Source organism: Prionailurus bengalensis, chromosome B4 (genome assembly GCF_016509475.1).
Source record: "Prionailurus bengalensis isolate Pbe53 chromosome B4, Fcat_Pben_1.1_paternal_pri, whole genome shotgun sequence".
NCBI classification, from domain to species: domain Eukaryota; kingdom Metazoa; phylum Chordata; class Mammalia; order Carnivora; family Felidae; genus Prionailurus; species Prionailurus bengalensis.
The window spans coordinates 117,795,993-117,815,662 of record NC_057358.1 but is presented as its reverse complement, the minus strand read 5'-3'; the positions used below and the strand labels follow the sequence as shown (position 1 = coordinate 117,815,662).

The window sequence follows — 19,670 nt, the reverse complement described above, 5'->3', positions numbered from 1 at the left end:
GAACATGCTGGGCTCAGCCTCTTCTGGGCAATCTTTGTTTATATTTTTGGAGGCACCCTGCCTACAAGTCTGCTGGTCTCTGCTCCTCCCTGCAGTGAGCCTGGCAGGGGCAGAAGGGCACTGGGGAATCCTATGGTTACACAGGTGTGACTAGGTGGGCAAGTCTGGCTCATTCAGGGGTGAGATACTACTAAGCTCATTTGGTCACAGTCCTAAAGCAATGTTCGACAATCAATCAGCTTTCTCAGTTAATGACGCTGAGATTTTGATTTCCACTATCCATCTGCTATATCCCATTCCTCAATGGGTTCAGAACTCAGGAAGGGTAGAAGAGAAATGACCCTCAATGACCCTCTTCTCCAGACACATACATCAATCATCACAAAAACCACCCAACTGTGTGATCAAATTAATAATACACCATTAAGATAATGTCTTTTTTGTTGTTGTTCAAAAAATACATATATGCATAGAGAAAGTCTGAAAGATACTTTTCTTCACACATTTCTTGAATAATAAAAATGTTGAAACAGTAGACTTAAGAATAAAGAGTAAAAGAATAATGTAAAGTTACAGAGCATTGTTTCTTGGGATTCACAGTGGTATCTGAATGATTTCTCTAGATTGCCTTTGCTTTCTTTCACCATCACATTCTTATAATTGGTATGTTTAGAAAAGCTTTGAAGGAAGCACTACGTATGTGTCCAAAAAAGTTGGATTATATTTGATACTCTAAATAGAGAAATGGAGAACAGAAGAACCACAAAGTTCAAGATTAGTGACATAGTTGTGATGTCACTTTGATGAACTAAAAAAAATCACTTAAATAATTATATAAAATGACATCTATGCTACAACAGCAATGCAATTTTCCATTATTTTTAATAACTTACTTCCATTTCCTTATCAACTGATTTCTCTTCCATTTCTTGCATTTCGGATACGTTTTCATCTGAAGTAATTTCAGGAGTTGTTGGCAATGATATTTCAGCTATTTGTGTAAGATTAGATAGTTTCTCATGAATTGAAATAACCCTAAAAATAACAGATGCACATGTATTTTACTTGAAAAGCTAAGAAAGGCATTCGTTTATTCCCAGAATCTGTAATATGTGTAAAGTTAGTCCTCAGGTATTTAACACTGGGGTTTCTGGCATTCCCAAACATCATTCATTCAATAATTCCTTCATTCAAGAAACATGAGCAAAGAGAAACAATTCTAACCCGTATAATATTTATGACCTAGTTATATACTCTGAGAGATTTAAAATGACAAACTGGCAAAGGCACAATGACAGAAATGCACACATCCAAAATACTGCTTAAGATGAAAAAAAAGAAAATGAACATTTACGCGAGCAAAGAAAGTCCAGGCAATAACAAAAGGTTTGCTCCTATGTAAATCTTAATGCTGTGCCATGACTGCCCTGCTGACCTGAAGGTAAGAATTATGGCAAGTTAGCAATGGCTTGCAAAGGCCAATCAATGAGCCCATAACAATGAAGTATATTGTGCGGGGAGGGGTGAAAGGGCAGGGAGCAGGATCAAGAAAGAAGGAAAAGCAAAAGCCAAGGAGGAAGGCACAGGACACAGCGGCAATTATGCTGAAGACAGAAAGCTTCTGGAGCCACAGGCCAGTGAACAGTGGATACTCTGAAGGCAGAGGTAAATGGGTGAGTGGAGTCAGGAGAAGAAAAAGCATTTGAAGCAGCTGAAGGAGGCAAACAGCCACCTGTGTGGCCTTCAGTGAGTCTATGCTATGGGATACAGCACATATATGCACGCATGTGTGTGTGCGTCAGTGTGGGTGTCTCCATCCAAGGAAGGAGGGAAACTTTTATGAGAAAGAAGTAAATTATCCATAAGTCAAACTGACATCAAAAACATACACAGGAATGTCAATTCTCCAATGTTCCACAGGGTCCTCATCTGCAGCATGGTATAATACTCGATGACCATGATAGAAGGTGAAAAAGTACCTTTAATTATACATAAGAGGATCTGAAATTACATAGTGTGTTTAAGAAACTCTTTTATAAAAAAAGGACAATGGTTAAAATGTAAAGATCTGTTATTAAAAGTTCACTTGGAAGACATCCATTAAGAAAAAAAAAAAGGGTCATCTCCAAGAATGGCGGGAAGGCTGCCTGATGCACTGGAGAGAGAACAGGTAGGACTCAAAGGACCTGGGAGAAGCATGCTGGGTTCCAACATACATCAGCCATGAGACCCTGCACAAGCCACCTAACCTCTCTGACCCTGACATTCCTCCTACTGCAAGACTGGAATAATAAAACCTGCTTCATCTACTTCACAGCATTTTGTACCGATGAAATGACATAACTATGTACATTCCTAACCATGAGAAGCCACATGAGAGAAAGATGATATTCTAACACACTGTTCTTCATTCTAATACCCAAGAAAGAATTCTTATAATTCCCGTTTCTCTTTCAAAAATAATGTAGCTTCCCCTTCTAATACATGGAATTGCAGGAAGGATAAACTGTTCTTTGATGTTTGGGTTTCAGATTGTCAGTGAATGTCCAGAGCTGTACTATCTGTTTCAAAAACAAATGTCTTGGTCTAACTCTGTAAAAAGCAGGCTGGGGGTGGGGGTGGGGGTGGGGGTGGGGGTGGGGGTGGCTGGGCCCCTGATCAAGGAGCAGCATCAGAGGACCTAGCATCTCAGGTTCATCTCATGACCCCATTTGCCCAACATCTTGCCCATACACATCTTGACCTCCCCGTCCATGTCAATGCTCAGTCCAGCTTTTGAATTCCCACATTGGCCCACAACCATCCATCATCTCATCCAGGCTAGACCAGCTCCCCACAGCCTCTGCTCTCATTTACTGACTCATGGGCACTCTCTCCCCCCCAGGCTGCCAGGGCCTGGAAGCAGGACCCGGGCAGAAGTAGAAATGTGGATGGCAGGAGACTTGAAGGCAGAGACAGCAGTCAGGGAACTGGATCTTGGTTAGAAGAACATAATTAGATAGAACTACACAGAAACATTTATGCGTGTGTATTGAGAACACTATCTTTTCTTTTGTTGCTATAGAAAAATGCCAAGAATTAAAATGTTTTTCCTTGTAAGTACTTAATTTGGAGATCAGGACGTGAAATGAACGATTCAAGAGGACTGCCCAATTTGAAGGCTATTCTGGTTCCTTCTCTGGCTTATTTTTTTCTGACCCCTTGTATTCTTACTTTGCCTTCTGAAAGATGGTCAACAAGAGCAACTCCCCACATACCTATCCTACCCTGGCCCTCCTAAGAATACAAGCAATGCCAGCCTAGGTGAGGGAAATGGGCAGCTTTCAACTGTGTCCCCAAGGGACAGGTTAGAGGAGATTGTGCCAGGCACCCTCCTCTGTGCTGGCCAGGTTCATGTCCCTAACCTGAGTAAACCTACCACTGATCATAAACACATTCAAATTACAAACTTTTTGGAATAAAAAAGAATTCTGTCAGTTTGATTTCATTCCACTCTGCAGAAATTATCATCATTTTCATCATGTGATTCTAAAAAAATATCTTGCCATATTTATGTACACAAAGCAAGTATATAATTTCATAACTTTGTTGCTTAGCTGTGCTGGTATATGTCCTGTGCCTAGATTTTCTGCCAGTTCAAAAAAAAAAAAAGGGAAAAAGGGAAAAAAGAAAATTGGCTGAATAACTGAAAATATGCCAGCTCTTGAAACATCTCTTGTTTTATTCTCTTTTATGGCAAGGCCAAGAAGTCCTTCAAAATGAAAATCTTGGAGCATGAACAAGGCTCTTCAGGGAAGAACCAGGTCTCTGTTCGCTAAGCACTTACTAGGTGCCTAACAGGGCAAAGAGCTGACACTGACAGACACAGGGGTTAGTAACAAGACTTGACATTTGCCCAGTGCTTTCGGCCTTTCAGAAGAAATGCATACGTTGTCTGTCTTGATCTTAACAACCCTGAAAGGCAGGCAGAGTAGATATTCTTTCCATTTTACAACTGAGGCGATGGAGTTGAGGTCACAAGGACGGTGAACAATGGAATCAAAACTAAGTTAACTAAGCAATGAAAAAAATTAAAAACCAACTAGGAATTTGGTAAAGTGAAACAGGAGAAGAGAGAAACCAGGCATGAGCAAAAGTTAGAGACATGCCCTGTTTGATGGAGAGAAAGGAAAACAACCTGGATGAAGCAGAGGCTTTCGATGTGGGGAACAATGTAAAATAGGGAAGGGTGGGACAATGGAGGGCGTGGAGTTTGTCCATAATTTTGCAACCCAATACGGAGCCACATGTTACTTTTTAAATATGCCCCAAATCAGGGGTGCCTGGGTGGCTCAGTCGATTAAGTAGCCAACTTCGGCTCAGGTCATGGTCTCAAGGCTTGTGAGTTCGAGCCCTGCACCAGGCTCTGTGCTGACAGTTCAGAGCCTGGAGCCTGCTTCAGATTCTGTGTCTCCCTCTCTCTCTGTCCCTTCCCCTCTCATGCTCTGTCTCTCTTTCAAAAATAAATAAGCATTAAAAAAATGTTTAAATATGCCCCAAATTATAGGCAAAATATAATATATATCCTTGTATTCTCTAAAATCTTTATGAAGTGTCAGGAAGTGTTTCTCCACAACCCTAAGTACTATTATTCTTATTCCTACTTCATTGATGGGGTGACTGAAGCACAGAGAGGTTAAGTAACAAGCTCAAGTTTGCAAAGTGAATAAGGGGCACGATTGGCATTTGACCCAAAGCAAGCTGGATTCAGAGTTCATACTCTTAACCACTGCAATATCATACTCCTCTAATTAAAAGGAAGATCTTCTAAAAATGTCTTCTAAAAGTTCTCCTGTGACTTACCTTGAATATTACTAAAACAGTCTGTTCTAAGGAAAATATTAGCAGAGTTGTAGGAAATCCATCATTACTTGCCTGTTCAGTGGAACCCAGAAAGAGCCAACATAGACATCGCTAGAAGTGCTATTAGGCACAGCATCTGAAATATTCTGGGGCCTCATGTTATATGCATACAACAATAAAACCTATAAGAAAATTAAAACATGAATAAAATGTGACATTAAAATTACACGTTGCCTCAAAATAATATCATTAAATGTTTTAAGTTTTTCTTTGAAAGAGAAAACAATTGTGTTTCAACTCACTTTAAAGAGGACTGATTTGAGCAAGAATTGTACAAAGTTTATGAGGTGAAAAGAAATGCCATTTGATAATAATATTATATTATTTTTGAAGAGTGCCATTTCTTACTGCAATTATTAAGTTTAAATCTCAACCTGCGAAGGTCCTCTACAAGTTGGAAATGTGTACCTGGTGAATATCCAACCTCGTTTCTCGTTGCTTCTCAATATGCGCCTTTCTCATCAGTGGTCATAGCTGCTTCTGTGCATCACTTGTGCTGCTCCCTTACTCTTCTGTTTATTCAACCTACACACAACTTTCTGGTCCCCACCTCTAACATGGAACTTCTCCTAATGACTCATACTCTGGTAATCTCCCTGCGGTTTGAATTTTGACAATCCTTAAAGTTAATTCCTTATATTGTAGCACTTATTTATGGTCCAATTCACAGAATTTGAGATTCATAGAACCTTAGAGAGGATCTGGTTTAAGTCCCTCCTTTTAGATATGAGAATGCTGAGGCCCAGAGCTGCCAGTCAAAACCAACTAATTAAGTACATGCATTTATCTCTGTTTCTTTGATAATCAAACTAAAATAAGAGTACAGGGATTTTTTAGAAAGGCGTAAATCCACAAAGACAGACAAAAAGGAGGTAAGCAGACAAGAGATGTTAGCAACACGTTGAAGGACAGAAATTGCTGAGAAGAGTGTTGGGGGACTCAGAAAAGAGGAAAGGCTGTGTCCTAACTGCCTTCAGAGGGGTTGCCAACAACAAACATGACTGAGAGGCCAGAAAGGCTTGGGAGCTGGAGATGTTCCTCCCTCTTATCCCTTCCCTGAGCCCATGCCACCAGGAGATTTCCCTACTTCCCTTGCCTCCTCTCTGGCCAAACTTCCTTTCATTTTCCTCTCTGCTGAGGTTAAATCAGAGCTCTATTGTCAGGGACATTAGGTACAGGGCTGAGATGCAGAACTGAAAACATGGGAATTAAGTGGAAGTCTGTGTTCTGAACAAGAGACATCCCCTACCCCACTGCAGCCCCTGCTCGGGATGTAGGAAACCAGACAGAAGTTGAAAAGGATCCTCTTTGAGGAAACTGACCAGACAAAGAGAAAAGACCTACAGATACTGACATTTCAGCATCCTGCAATAAAACTGCTGGCTCCTGCAGTTACCCTACAATGAGGCCTATAAATCAATAAGTCTGACCTGATACACCCTGTAGCACCTTCACAAATGAATGGATAGCCAAGGGTCACTAGACATGAAACGAAAGGTAGAGACCAAAACTAACATAAGAAAGGAACTTGAAGAATCAGATATAAGACAGAGAGCAGAAGAGAACTTCAATGAAACCATAATTGATATCTTAAGAGAGAATAAAGACAATATTTTATCTGTGAATCAAGAACGCAGTGCTGTTAAAAATGAACAAAGAACAAGAAAGAGCTCTTAAGAACTAAAAAAATATATGATCGCAACTAAATACCAACAAAGGTTTGAAATATAAAATTGAAGATATCTCCCCAAAAGTAAACCTAAATTTTAAAACATAGGTAATATGGGAGAAAAGATGAAAAAATACTCAATCTAATAAATTCAGTATCTGAATAATAATTCCAGAAGGTACAGAGATAATCAAAGGGAGGAAATTATCAAAGAAAATAATTCTTCTTGCACTAAAGAATATACTGAAAGATTGAAAGGGGCACAGTGGATGACAGACGCGCATGGTTCATCATGGAATTTCAGCACACAGGGCATGGAAAGAAGATCCCCAGAGCTTCCACAGGAAAAAGAAAAAGAAAGAACTAGGCATTAGAATGGGACCATACTTAACAGCAATGCAGGATTGCCAGAAACAATGGGGCAATGTCTCCCACGTTTTGAGAGAAAATAATTTTCAACGTAGAGTTTTATGCCTAGAAAATGATGACGTCAGCATACAATGATGACTTTGTGTTGGACATTCAAGGTTTTCTTATATCCTGTGTAAGTACAGGGTCAATCTGTTGCAAGTGGTTAACATCTCAGGGGACTATAGTACTATTGTTGGCCCTTGGCCAAAGCTGAGTGAAATGTACCACCCAGTGACTAATGCAGTCCTGTTCTTGATTCTGAAACACACCAATGGGGCAGCCTGTGCCATCGTGTCAGCATTTTCTTGTAGATATGTACATATTGATGATTTGCATCTGGATTCTATTGTTCTCTTCATTTCTATCACTGAGTCCGGTCCCACACATGGTTTTGACTACAAGAATAGAGAGGTATGAGAGACCCCTCCTCAGTTAAGACATCAACCTTCTTGAGATCAAGATATCATACCATATTTTTGTGGTTCATGATCTGTAGATGAAGTGTGCTGTGCAACTGAGTGAGGACCCTGGCAACTGCTCCCAGGCATCTTGGATCTCTCTACTGGTTATCTGAGCTTTCTTTATCCTGCCATGACTTATCCTTTACCAAAATCTTCCATGAATATACTTTGTGGAATATATTGCATGGTGTGTCCTTTGAATAATCAGAACCTCCAACACATCCTTTATCAGAAAGCTGTAAAATGTGTTCATTCAATAGGAGAGAGCAAGTCAAGATAGGGAGGAACATGGGACCCAGGGAATTCTCAGGAGGATGGCGAGTGGGCTCTTATGATGATATCTGAACCATGAGAGCAATCAATCCAGTTTGGAACATGTCTCTGAAGAAGAAGACAATAAAAGAATTAAGATAAACTGATGAGTTTGACCATGCAGAGAAGAATTGTGTAGTTCTTTGAAAGTTTAGGAAGAATGAGAGATTCTAGAATACAGAGAACACTAAATTAAAAATAAGGCAGGTTTTTTCTTCAGGATAGAAGTCGGGAAGAAAGGAAACAGTACCTTATTTGGCTCAGCTGTGAGTGATATTTACACACTCATAATGTAAACACTGGCTCTGGGTTTAAGAATTTTGATAGAACTCATTTAGGAGAGGGGCACCTGGGTGACTCAGTCGGTTATGTATCCAAACTCTTGATTTCGGCTCGGGTCATGATCTCAGTTTGTGACAGCACAGAGCCTGATTGGGATTCTCTCTCTCCATCTCTTGTCTGCCCCCACCCTCAATAAATAAGTAAACTTGAAAAAAAAAAAGAACTCATTTAAGAGAGTGTGTGGAAGAGAAGAGTATACCTGAGGGGGGAAAAAGAGGTTGACATTAGCTTTCATCTTCCATAGTAGTGTGTGAGGTTGATCACTAAAGAAATTATCATGTGAGCATGTAATTTAGATGTATGGGTTGGGGGGAGACCCAATAAAACAGAGACAGCTGAGAGTTGAAAGTAATTGTATCTGATGGTGGGATTCAGGGATGTGGACAGCCAGACAGAGAGAGAAATGTTCTTTTTACTCATTAAAAGTCTTTCACATTTGGTTTTTCAAACTATGGTAAATTTGATGAAACACTTCTGAAATGAAAATGAAATGAGTCCCAGAGAGATTAGTCTGTCTTATGGTGTTTGCTCTTGTTTTGTGTTTGTTAACCTTGACTCCCAGGCTAGCATACAAAGTCCCTGTGGACAGGAGTGACATCTTGTACTGTTTTTAGTAGTGCTTGCAGCACCTGCTACATGTTAATTAATATCTTAATATTTCTGAAATTTTCATTATATCTCTTAAGAGCTAATGAAGTTCCCCAAAGTGTGTTAGTGGAAAAATTTAAATAGATAACATACTTTACATTTAACCCCTGATAATGAAAATGACTTTCTCCCTCCTCAGGCTGACACTTGTCAATGGCTTTGCAGTACAATTTTAAAATCTCTTCTAACCGAGCGTGGCACAACTGATTTCAAAGTATAACAGTCTGAAATCAAAACAGACTTGGATAAAATAAGGCAGTAGTTACACATTAAAACACTAAACTGACTTGCATCTATTTGTTGTGAGCCTGGGCTTCGGAGCCAGAGTGTCTGGGTTTGCTTCCCCGACTTTACTGGCTGTGTGATCGGGGAAAATTATGAAAATGATATGCCTCTACTTCCTCATTTGTAAAATGGAGATGTAGTAATTCCTATCCCCATGGATCGTGTGAGGATCCAATGAGTCAACACAAAGTGCTCAGAGCATCGCTGCTGTCGCTGTGAGCCACGTGACCACTCCTGGCTCCTCACCCTACCTTGTTTGGTACCTCATTCTCCATATTCTTTTAGACCCACTGCTAACCCCAAGCCAGCTTCATATCTGACCTCCCAGGCTGTCCCCATCAAATCCATGCACTTAGTTCTATTTCAAACTTGTCCTCACTCTTCAGGTATAAGTGTCTATAAAACCCTACATACTCAGGACTGGATTCTGCAGGAGACAATATGCCCACAATGAAATTTCCAATGCTCCCTTACTCACTTTCACAAAGGCTTGTTTTTCAATGGTAAAGAAGTGTTGTGGCTTTGACAAACACTGAGAAATACTGTATCTAAAATCATCTTGAATGGGGTATCCCTTACAGCCCAGGAAGGGGTGAAGACAGAGCCCCTCCTCTACTAGATGGAGTTGATTCATAACTTCCTCACCCTGGTATCTTAATCACCTAACAAAACACCTGGCATATAGGGTGCACTCAATCAATGTTTTATTAACTGGTTAGTAAGCAGCAATTATATGCATGTTACAAAGAAATCCATACAAAGAACTAGAAGACTCAGGTCCTCATTCATATTTTTCTCACTAATAAGTTGTGGCAATGGTCAAGTCACTGTACTCATATGGGACTTGGCTTCCTCATCCTCAAAATGAGAGCATAAAATAGATGTTCTCTTAGTTTCTTTCAAGTCCTGAAATTTGACTTGGGTGGTCCAAGGGAAGTCAGAGAAGCTTTCCAGTGGAGCCTACTATAGAATCCGGCAATGCAGCATAGCTTCTTGGAGAATCATCATTAGACCTGTGAGGTGCATTGGTAGTGCTGGCCTGGCCCAGTGCTTCTCAGACTTAAATGTGCATACATTACTTGGGAGATATTAATAAAATGTATGTTTGGGGTGCCTGGGTGGCTCAGTCGGTTGGGCGACTGACTTCTGCTCAGGTCATGATCTCACAGTTCATGAGTTTGAGCCCTGCATCGGGCTCTGTGCTGACAGCTCAGAGCCTGGAACCTACTTCAGATTCTGCGTCTCCCTCTCTCTCTTCCCCTCTCCCACTCACGCTCTGTCCTCTCTCTGCCTCTCAAAAATAAAGAAACTTAATAAAAAAATGTTTTAAAAAAATGTATGCTCTGATTTAGTGGGTCTGGAGACCTGAGATTCTGCATGTGTAGTGAGCCTCCAGGGGATGCCAGTGCTGCTGGTTCTTGACTATCAGATGCTGGCCCCTGCTTCATTTATGCAGCCTTTGTCTTCCCCAGCTCCCAGAAGCAGGGTGTAATTTTGGGTCTCATCTGTAGCACCAGGCTCTCATTAGTCACTTGGCCAACAAGACCCAGAATCCAGGGCACCTCAGAGGGAAGCCCTGGGCATCTGTATGATCTCTGAGTTATGGCGTCCCTGACATCCACACTGAAAATGTTGAGGTTCTATGAGGTTACTATGACTTGGTAGTTTTCCCAAGAATCCTAACTCTTCCTTTGGTGTCCTGAAAGACTAAACTTGTCTTTTTTTTTAACGTTTATTTATTTCTGAGACACAGAATCAGAAGCAGGCTCCAGGCTCTGAGCTGTCAGCACAGAGCCCAATGCGGGGCTTGAACTCGCAAACCGTGAGATCATGACCTGAGCCGAAGTCGGTCGCTCAACTGACTGACCCACCCAGGTGCCCCCTAAACTTGTCTTGAATGCACAGTCTGCTTGTTTGGGACCATGAAATATAGTTTAGCTCACACTAAGGCTTTAAAGATCTCCAGAAAGGAGCAGCAGCTCCATATGTCTTGTTCCCAGACTGGCTGGGCTTCTACATTGAATAGACTTTATCTCCAAGAACTCTTCAGGTTCTATCCAACTTTGTGTTTTCACTTGACACATGGAATCTTGGTTTTCAGTGCTTTGCTTGACCAGACTTCTTGCATTGATCATGCTTGTCTGTCTAAATCTTCTCTGGCCTCTGAATACCATGCTTTGAACTGCCTAGCTGCACTCAACACAATAGCCTTTGCAGTAGTTTGATTCCCCCAAATTAGGTCTCAGAGATGAAAGAAAGGTCCTGCTACTGATACTTCATTGCCCCTCCACCCTGCTAGTTCTGAGTTGTATTCCTTTAGTCTGATCAAGTAATAAATATAATTCAAGTCTCATTCTGAACCTGGGTTGGCTTGCAATCCAGAACATCCTACTGGGAACTGTGGATTGTAAAAAATAGCAAGAAGAGATGAGGTAGAATAAAACTAAAGGTACTAAGATATATTTTTAAATGTTTATTTATTTTAAGAGAGAGACACAGAGAGAGAGATAAAGCTAGCAGGGGAGAGGCACAGACAGAGCTGGAGAGAGAATCCCAAACTGTCATGTGGAGCCTGATGGAGGGCTCAATCCCACAAAGTGTGAGATCATGACCTAAGCCAAAATCAAGAGTCAGATGCTCAACTGACTGAGCTACTCAGGAGCCACCTAAGATGCATTCTTAAGATAAATTTAGGCCATCAAGCCTTTGGCTGTGGTTACACTTTCTTTTTAAGTTTATTTATTTATTTTGAGAGAGAGACAGAGAGAGAAGGAGAGCATGAGCAGGGGAGGGGCAGAGAGAGAATCCCAAGCAGGCTCCATGCTGTCAGTGAAAACCCCAAACACCAGGTTTGATCCCACAAACCATGAGATCATGATCTGAGCTGAAATCAAGAGTCAAATGCTCAACCAACTGTGCCAACCAGTGGTTACACCTTTTTAAGCTAAGCTGTACGAATGTCTCAGCCATTCTTCACAACTATTTTTAAAGCCTGTGTCCCAGACGTTCATTAACATGGTAGCTCATGGAAGCTTCTTTAGTGTCTGTCTCTGAAAGATACTGAAATCATCGAAGAGATGCTTAGTGTGTAACCAAATTCCAGTGAAGAGCTTATAATGTGTTTCTACTATATTCTACTAAAGATAATTTTGTTAAATAGGATAATACAGTTTCTACCACCATACTTAAGAAGTTAAACTTCTCTGGGGCACCTGGGGGGCTCAGTCAGTTGAGTGTCTGACTCTTGGTTTTGGCTCAAGTCATAACCTCACAGTTTATGGGATGGACCCCCATGTCGGGGTCTGTGCTCACAGCACAGAGCCTATGTGGGATTCTCTCTCTCTCCCTCTTCTGCCCTTCCCTGGCTTGCATGCACACGTGCTCTCCCTTTCTATAAATAAATAAATAAATAAATAAATAAATAAATAAACTTTTTAAAAAGTTAAACTTTTCTGAGTTATAAACTTAATCCTAAAGAGTATTGTGGCATAGAACATATTTAGCCCTCTGAATTACCTAAAAATTTTACATCAAAATCCCTAGTCCTAGGATTTTTACTTTGCTGCCACCAGCATCCTTAGCTTCTACTGGCATTTCTAGTTCAGATACTAGATTAACAGAAGAGGACTGAGTAGGGGAATCAAGTGACATTAACTTGCATTTTTAACCCTAGTCTAAGTCCCTGGAAACTCCAACACCCTAGGTCAGATATTAATTTTCACCACCATCCCATCCAGAGGCTACAAGTGCCTGCAACTAAGGTCCACTGTCTGAGGACTCAACAAAGCACCATGCTTAGGAGTGCAGTCTTGGAATCAGATTGCTCCAATCCTGATTCATTGCTGACTAGCATTTCTCCATCCTGTCCCAGTTTCCTCTTCCATAAAATGGGGCTAGGGAGAGTACCCACCTCATAGAGTTGTTGTGAAGTTAATATAAGCAGAGCATATAGAATACAATAAGCTCTACATTCACTATTGTTATTATCTTGTAGTTTCATGAGCTGCAGCCAGTTTATTCAACACAGAACTCTACACTGAACAACCAAGATAGTGAGTAGATAAATGTTCAAATACACCAATATTTATTTGTTTCTTTTAAAATTTATTAATTTATTTTGAGAGTTAGCATGAGCAGGGGAGAGGCAGAGAATGAGGGAGAGAGAGAATCCCAAGCAGGCTCCACTCTCAGTGCAGAGCCAACATGGGGCTCAACCTCAGGAAGTGTGAGATTATGATCTGAGCTGAAATCAAGAGTCCGATACCTAACTGACTGAGCCACCCAGGTGCCCCCAAATACACCAATATTAAAGTCATCAAACAAATTTCAGTGTAATCTCTGAAAAAATAAAATCTTAGGTCTGAGGAGATCTAGTCTATTCAAGTCAGTGTTTCCCACCTTTTTTTTTTTTTAATTAAAAAAATTTTTTTTCAACGTTTATTTATTTTTGGGACAGAGAGAGACAGAGCATGAACGGGGGAGGGGCAGAGAGAGAGGGAGACACAGAATCAGAAACAGGCTCCAGGCTCTGAGCCATCAGCCCAGAGCCTGACGTGGGGCTCGAACTCATGGACCGCGAGATTGTGACCTGGCTGAAGTCGGACGCTTAACCGACTGCGCCACCCAGGCGCCCCATCACCTTTTTAATTGAAATTTATGTTAGCAACTACATGACCTTTTATCATGACCCAATAATACATTTTTATTATCAAAGAGGGGAAAAAATATCCCCAAACTAAGAAATGGGAAAACTGTGTGTTCTTGTGTCTTTGCTTATGTCATAAGAAAATCACTCAAGCAACCTATTTAAATCAGAATTTGTTAGCTGGTGCTCTCCTTGTAATCTCTGCCTGACAGCAGTCCATGTTTCCATGTTAATTGTCAGACACAACTGTTGATGGATAAAACCCTGTTACTCTAATTATCAGTCACATATGTAGTCATAACATTAACTTCACAGATCACTCTGTCTCAGATTGATATGGATGTGATATTTCTACGACCTTGCAAAATGAACTTTTTACTTTCTTTCCCATTTTTTAAAACTAACTGCTTAGGTAAACATTCTATTTCCCAAGTATGTAATCTTTCTGTATTCATATCCTCTCTGAATGGATATACTCTTATCACTTGGTTGTTTCTCTGGCCATCAAGTAAATGAATTCAGACATATGCTGCAGATCAATCAATCTGAAAAATTTATCTAACAACATCATGAAATGAAAATTTCAGAAAACATTTTCGCTTACTGTATATAATACATTCTGATTTTTTTTCTTGTTTTAATTTCTTAAAAAAATACTACTAAGACCCACACAATATTGATTGCATGGTCCATTAGTATTCTTGGAACCACAGTTTGAAAACTGCTGTACTAAATTTCCCAAAAGAGACTACACAGATTTATTATTTTTAAATGTTTATGGAAAATATCTGGCAAGGATTTGACTTGGAAAGTATGGGAAAGAGAGTACTTTCAAAACATGAGAAATAGCTTTAAATGTTCCTGGGGAATGATAAGTCAAAGTTTCTCTTTGTAGGAGTAGAAAGAGATACATAATTGACCAAGAGTTAGCAGCAGTTTGCCAGCCTAAGAATGCAGAATGAAGAGGCCAATGGGAGACGTGTACTTGAGAGCAAAGAGAGGTAGGCCCAGGAGGTTGCAGGATCTGACAGGGTCACAGGGGTCAAGGAGCAGCAGAAGCTACCAGAGACACAGCTAGAGGGGACGGCACTCAAGAGCTGAAAAGTGCAAGAGTAGACCAACACAGGAGGCAGAAACCGAATGAAAATGCTGAACAGGGCAAAACTATATGGCAACCGTTTTATGGGGAAAAGCCCGAGGCTCTTCTTAGAGAGAACAGCAATCAAAGGAATTCTATAGCGGAAGGCCCCTCTGCAAATGGCTGTAGTGACCAACTGTTCCATTTTTAAAAGCTTGACCCCTCATCAAGATTCTCCTAGAATGGGAATCACTGTTCTATCTCCAATTGTTCAGAGATTGATATTAAACTGCTTCTAAATACTTGCCCCCATCTGCTCCTGCTCCCCAATTAGCCCTAGTGCAAATGTCTCTCCGTGCATATGGACATTGATATGGATAAAGCAAGGGATCAGAGTTAGGTAAAGATAAAAATAATAAATATTAAAACAAGAAGTGATATGTGTGACATAAATTTGTAAGGGGCATTTAGAGGCAAGCTAAGTTTTTTTTTTTCTCCTATTTGCTATGCATTTTAATTCTGCTGGTAAGGCACAGTTTTCTCTCTTTTCTATACAATGTTGGCAGCTACAGTATCTATTAGAAGATATTGTTGCTAATCTTTAAAAGGAGTTTTTAAATGTTTAACCAGTGTATGGCATGTATATTTGAAGTTAATAAACTTAAAAACATAATAATTTAAAAATAATTTCAGGGATGACCAGGTGGCTCATTTGGTTATGCGTCTGACTTCACCTCAGGTCATGATCTCGTGGTTCATGAGTTCAAGCCTGAGTCAGTCTCTGTGCTGACAGCTTGAAGCCTGGATCCTGCTTTGGATTCTGTGTCTCCTTCTCTCTCTGCCCCTCTCCTGCTCACATTCTCTCTCTCTCTCTCTCTCTCTCTCTCTCTCTCTCTCTCTCTCAAAAATAAACATTAAAAAATTTAAAAATAAAATAATTTCAGATAATAAATGACAACTACCATTTATTGAGGTTAAGCATTTATACAGTTATCTCTAATTAAAGATGAGTACAACTATGATACAGAAAAGCTAATCAATCTACTGAAGATCACAAAATTATTAAGTGACAGAGCTGGGATTCCAACCCAGGTGGTTTGGCTCCAGAGTCTATGTTTTTATCCAGAGTCTATGGCTTACTCATGTAAGCCAAAGAAACAAAAAGAAAGCCATATCCAAGAAAATTTTGCAAAGTAAAAGAGAAAATTTCAAAAGCAGTTAGTGAAAGAAGTCAGTACTCTAAAGCAATAAAAGTTTGTCTCTCAACAACACTAGAAAGGAGGAAATGACATTTTCAATGTACTGAAATAAAATAATTTCCAATCTTAAATTATCTACTCCATAAAAATTTATTTCACAAATAAGTATAAAGTAATATATCAGGCAAACAAAAATTAAGTGTTTGCCTCCAGAAGATCCTCACCAAAGGAAATTCCAAAAGTATATACTTCAACAGAAAGAAGTGACCCTGGATGAAATGTCTAAAATGCAAGATGGGGTGGGAAAAAAAGTGGTAAGTATATGGCAAATTCCAAAGGAAATAACTCTTGCATACAATAATTAAAAATAAAATTATTTTGGGTTAAAAATGTATAGTAATATAAGTCATTACAGGAAAAATGATACTCGTTAACTTTAGACTTTGATAAGTATGTATGTTGTTCTGAAGGTAACCACTAAAAGCATTGAAAAAAATGTATAATTTCAAAACTCATAGAGGAAAAATGAATGATAAAATCATCCAGAAGGGAAAAGAGAAAAACAAAAGAGCTGAGACAAGCACAAATACAAAATAACGGGGTAGATTTGAAACCAAATATACACTTAATATACATTAAATATAAATGTATTAAATTCCCCAGTCAAAATACAATGTTATCAGACTATATACGAAAATATCCAAGTGCATGCCTTTGATAAAAACACAATTAAAACACAAGCACACAAAAGGGTTGAAAGCAAAAGTTTGGAAAATATATACTGTGAAAATAATAACCACAAGAAAGTCATTGTCCTTTAGTAATATCAGACAAAGCATACTTTATGAGGAAAAAAACATTATTACAAAAAGCCCACGAGTCATTTCAAAATGATAAAATGCTCAATTCACCAAGAAGATACAACGGTTAATCTGATTGTACTAAGACCACAGTTTCAATTATAGAGAGCAAAATTTGACAGAACTACAAGGAAAGATTAAACAATGATGATCACTGGGAGAGACTTAAACACACTTCTTTTAATAATTGACTTTTTAAAATTAAAGGCAAACAAACAAGAATAGAGATTTGAACAAGACTAACCAAACCGACCTAGTGTACATATACATGAACTGCCTCAGCAACTGAGGACTGCACATTCCTTTTAAGAGCAACGGAATATTTACACAATAAATCCTTTCCTGGAGGAAAAAAAGCAGGTTTGAACAATATCAATCATAAAGAGCATTTTTTATTATCACAGAACAACATAACCTAAGAATAAAAGCAAAAGATAATTTTCTGATATAATATATACAAGCTCCATATAGTTTGGAATATAAGAAACACATGTTGAAATGGCCCACGAAATGAGCCAAAGAATAAATCATAATGAAAACTTAAAAAAAATTTTTAACCATATGATAATGATAATACTATAATAAAAACTTGTGAGGGGCACCGGGGTGGCTCAGTTGGTTAAGCATCTGACTTTGGCCTAGGTCATGATCTTGTCATTCGTGAGTTCGAGCCCTGCATTGGGCTCTGTACTGATAGCTCAGAGCCTGGAGCCTGCTTCAGATTCTGTGTCTCCCTCTCTCTCTCTGACCCTCTCCCACTTGCTCCCCAACTCTATCTCTCAAAAATAAACATTAAAAAAAAACTTGTGGGGTGAAACCAAAGCAATGTTTAGAGAAACTCATAGTCTTAAAATACATACATTAGGAAAGAAAGGACTGAATATTAAGCCAGACATTTACCTCAAGAAGTCAAAAGTTAGAAAAAGAATATAACCCGCCACATACACACATACCAAAAACAAGTAGAAGAAAGATATGATTACTGAAACAAAATTAACTTATGAGGGACCTCTGGTGACAATGATCAAGTAAAATACACAAACCACTACTGTAAGAAATGAAAAGACACACACTTCAATACAAATACATCAGGGAGATTAAAAGTATGAGAGAAGTTTTAAATAAGATGAAAAAGTTTCTAGAAAAAGCAACTTAAACTTGACTCAAGAAGAAATAACCCTAATGTTCTATAAACAGGGATGATAGTCAGATATTTAAAACTTGGTTTGACACAAGCACAAACCATTAGAACAATAGTGACCCAATCAGAACTGATGCCAACTATGGTATCCATAGAATAATATTACTAGTTTTATATTTGCTCACAAAGAAACAAACCACTAGGACCAGATGGCTTTACTGATGAGTTCTTACCAAATATTTGAGGAGAAAAGTTTACTCCAAACTTACAGAAATGTCACCAGAGAATAGAAAAACATGATTATATTTATCAACTCACTTTATGAGTCTAAAAAAATCTTGTTACAAAAAATATCTGACAAAGACAGTATAAAAAGGAAAATTTGTAGCCCAATATTGCTCTTAAACAGTGGCAAAAATCCAACACGAAACATTAACAAACTGAATCCAGTAAAATTAATACAAGACCAATTCGAGTTTATCTTAGGAACACAAGATTGATTTAACATTTAAAAAATCAATTGGGGCACCTGGGTGGGTCAGTTAGTTGAACTTCCAACTCTCGATTTCAGCTCAGGTTATGATCTCAGTGTGTTGGGATTGAGCCCGGTGTCGGGCAATGTGCTGAGTGTGCAGCCTGTTTGAGATTCTCCCTCTCTCCCACTTTATCCCTCTCCCCTGCTCGCTTGCTCTCAAATAAATAAAATGGAAAAAAACTTTTTAAAAATCAATTAATATATTAAAAGAGAAAAATCATAAAATCATCTTTACAGATGCAGTAAAAGATTCATGATAAAAATTCTTAGCGAAGTGGGCAGTAGAAAAAAATTTCCTTAATGTGATAAGGAATGACTACAAAAAAAGTTAAACATTATATATTATGGTGACACACTTGAAAGTTTCCCTTGAAAATCAGGAAAAAGAAAATGATCAACTTGAATCAGACTTTCCTGATTTCTTATTTTCAGATCCATTCTACTAGACAATACAGATTCCATATTCCTGTATATTTTCATCTATATGACAAGAGGATGTTCTCCACTTTCAAGTTATAATGGTCAAGTTAAACTCTATATCTAAATATAAGAGTTAGTTTTGTGATTGTATTACATACCATAGGTTCTGTTTCCTTTGGGGGTCTTTCTAGAGGAGGAATGTACCATTGAAAGCAAAGTTCTTTGTTTAAATCTTGTATATTCATATCTGATGACACATCTCCTGAAGATGGGCTGGCAGAGAGCTTTAATGATGAATCAGAGTATAGAGCACTGTCATGACATAACTAGGGAACAATCAAAAACAGTTTAATTGTTGGTAAAAAATGCATTTAATATTTAAAACACTCATTCAAAACCCATTCAGTATTGGCTACGTTATAAAACTCTGGGAGTTGTCTTAGTTTGTTATGGCTGTAGCCTTTAAAACTGCCCCTGAGTGGTGCCTGGCTGGCTCATTGGTAGAGGATGTGACTCTTGATCTCTGAGTTTTAAGTTCAAACCCCATATTGAGTGTAGAGATTACTTAAAAATAAAAATGTTAAACGAACAAACAAATACTGTCCTTAATTACCACAGAAAAGATTCTCCTACAGAAAAATATGCTTCAAAACCTATGGGACTCAACAAATGTCTTCCATTTTTGGTGAGTCTCCCCAAGGAAAGATCTAGAGAGGAAAATGTCAATACTATCATTTCAGTCTCAAGATCACCTTAGATTCT

General features: G+C 38.9%; 1 protein-coding gene across 1 annotated transcript in view; it reads right to left on the bottom strand.

Moving 5' to 3' along the window:
• Positions 1-19,670, bottom strand: part of CFAP54 (cilia and flagella associated protein 54) — a 296,556-nt gene that overhangs the window by 30,980 nt on the left and 245,906 nt on the right. Inside the window, 3 exon segments of the mRNA XM_043562207.1 lie at positions 894-1,035; positions 4,915-5,024; positions 19,067-19,234. Coding sequence (XP_043418142.1) covers positions 894-1,035; positions 4,915-5,024; positions 19,067-19,234 — 420 coding nt within the window.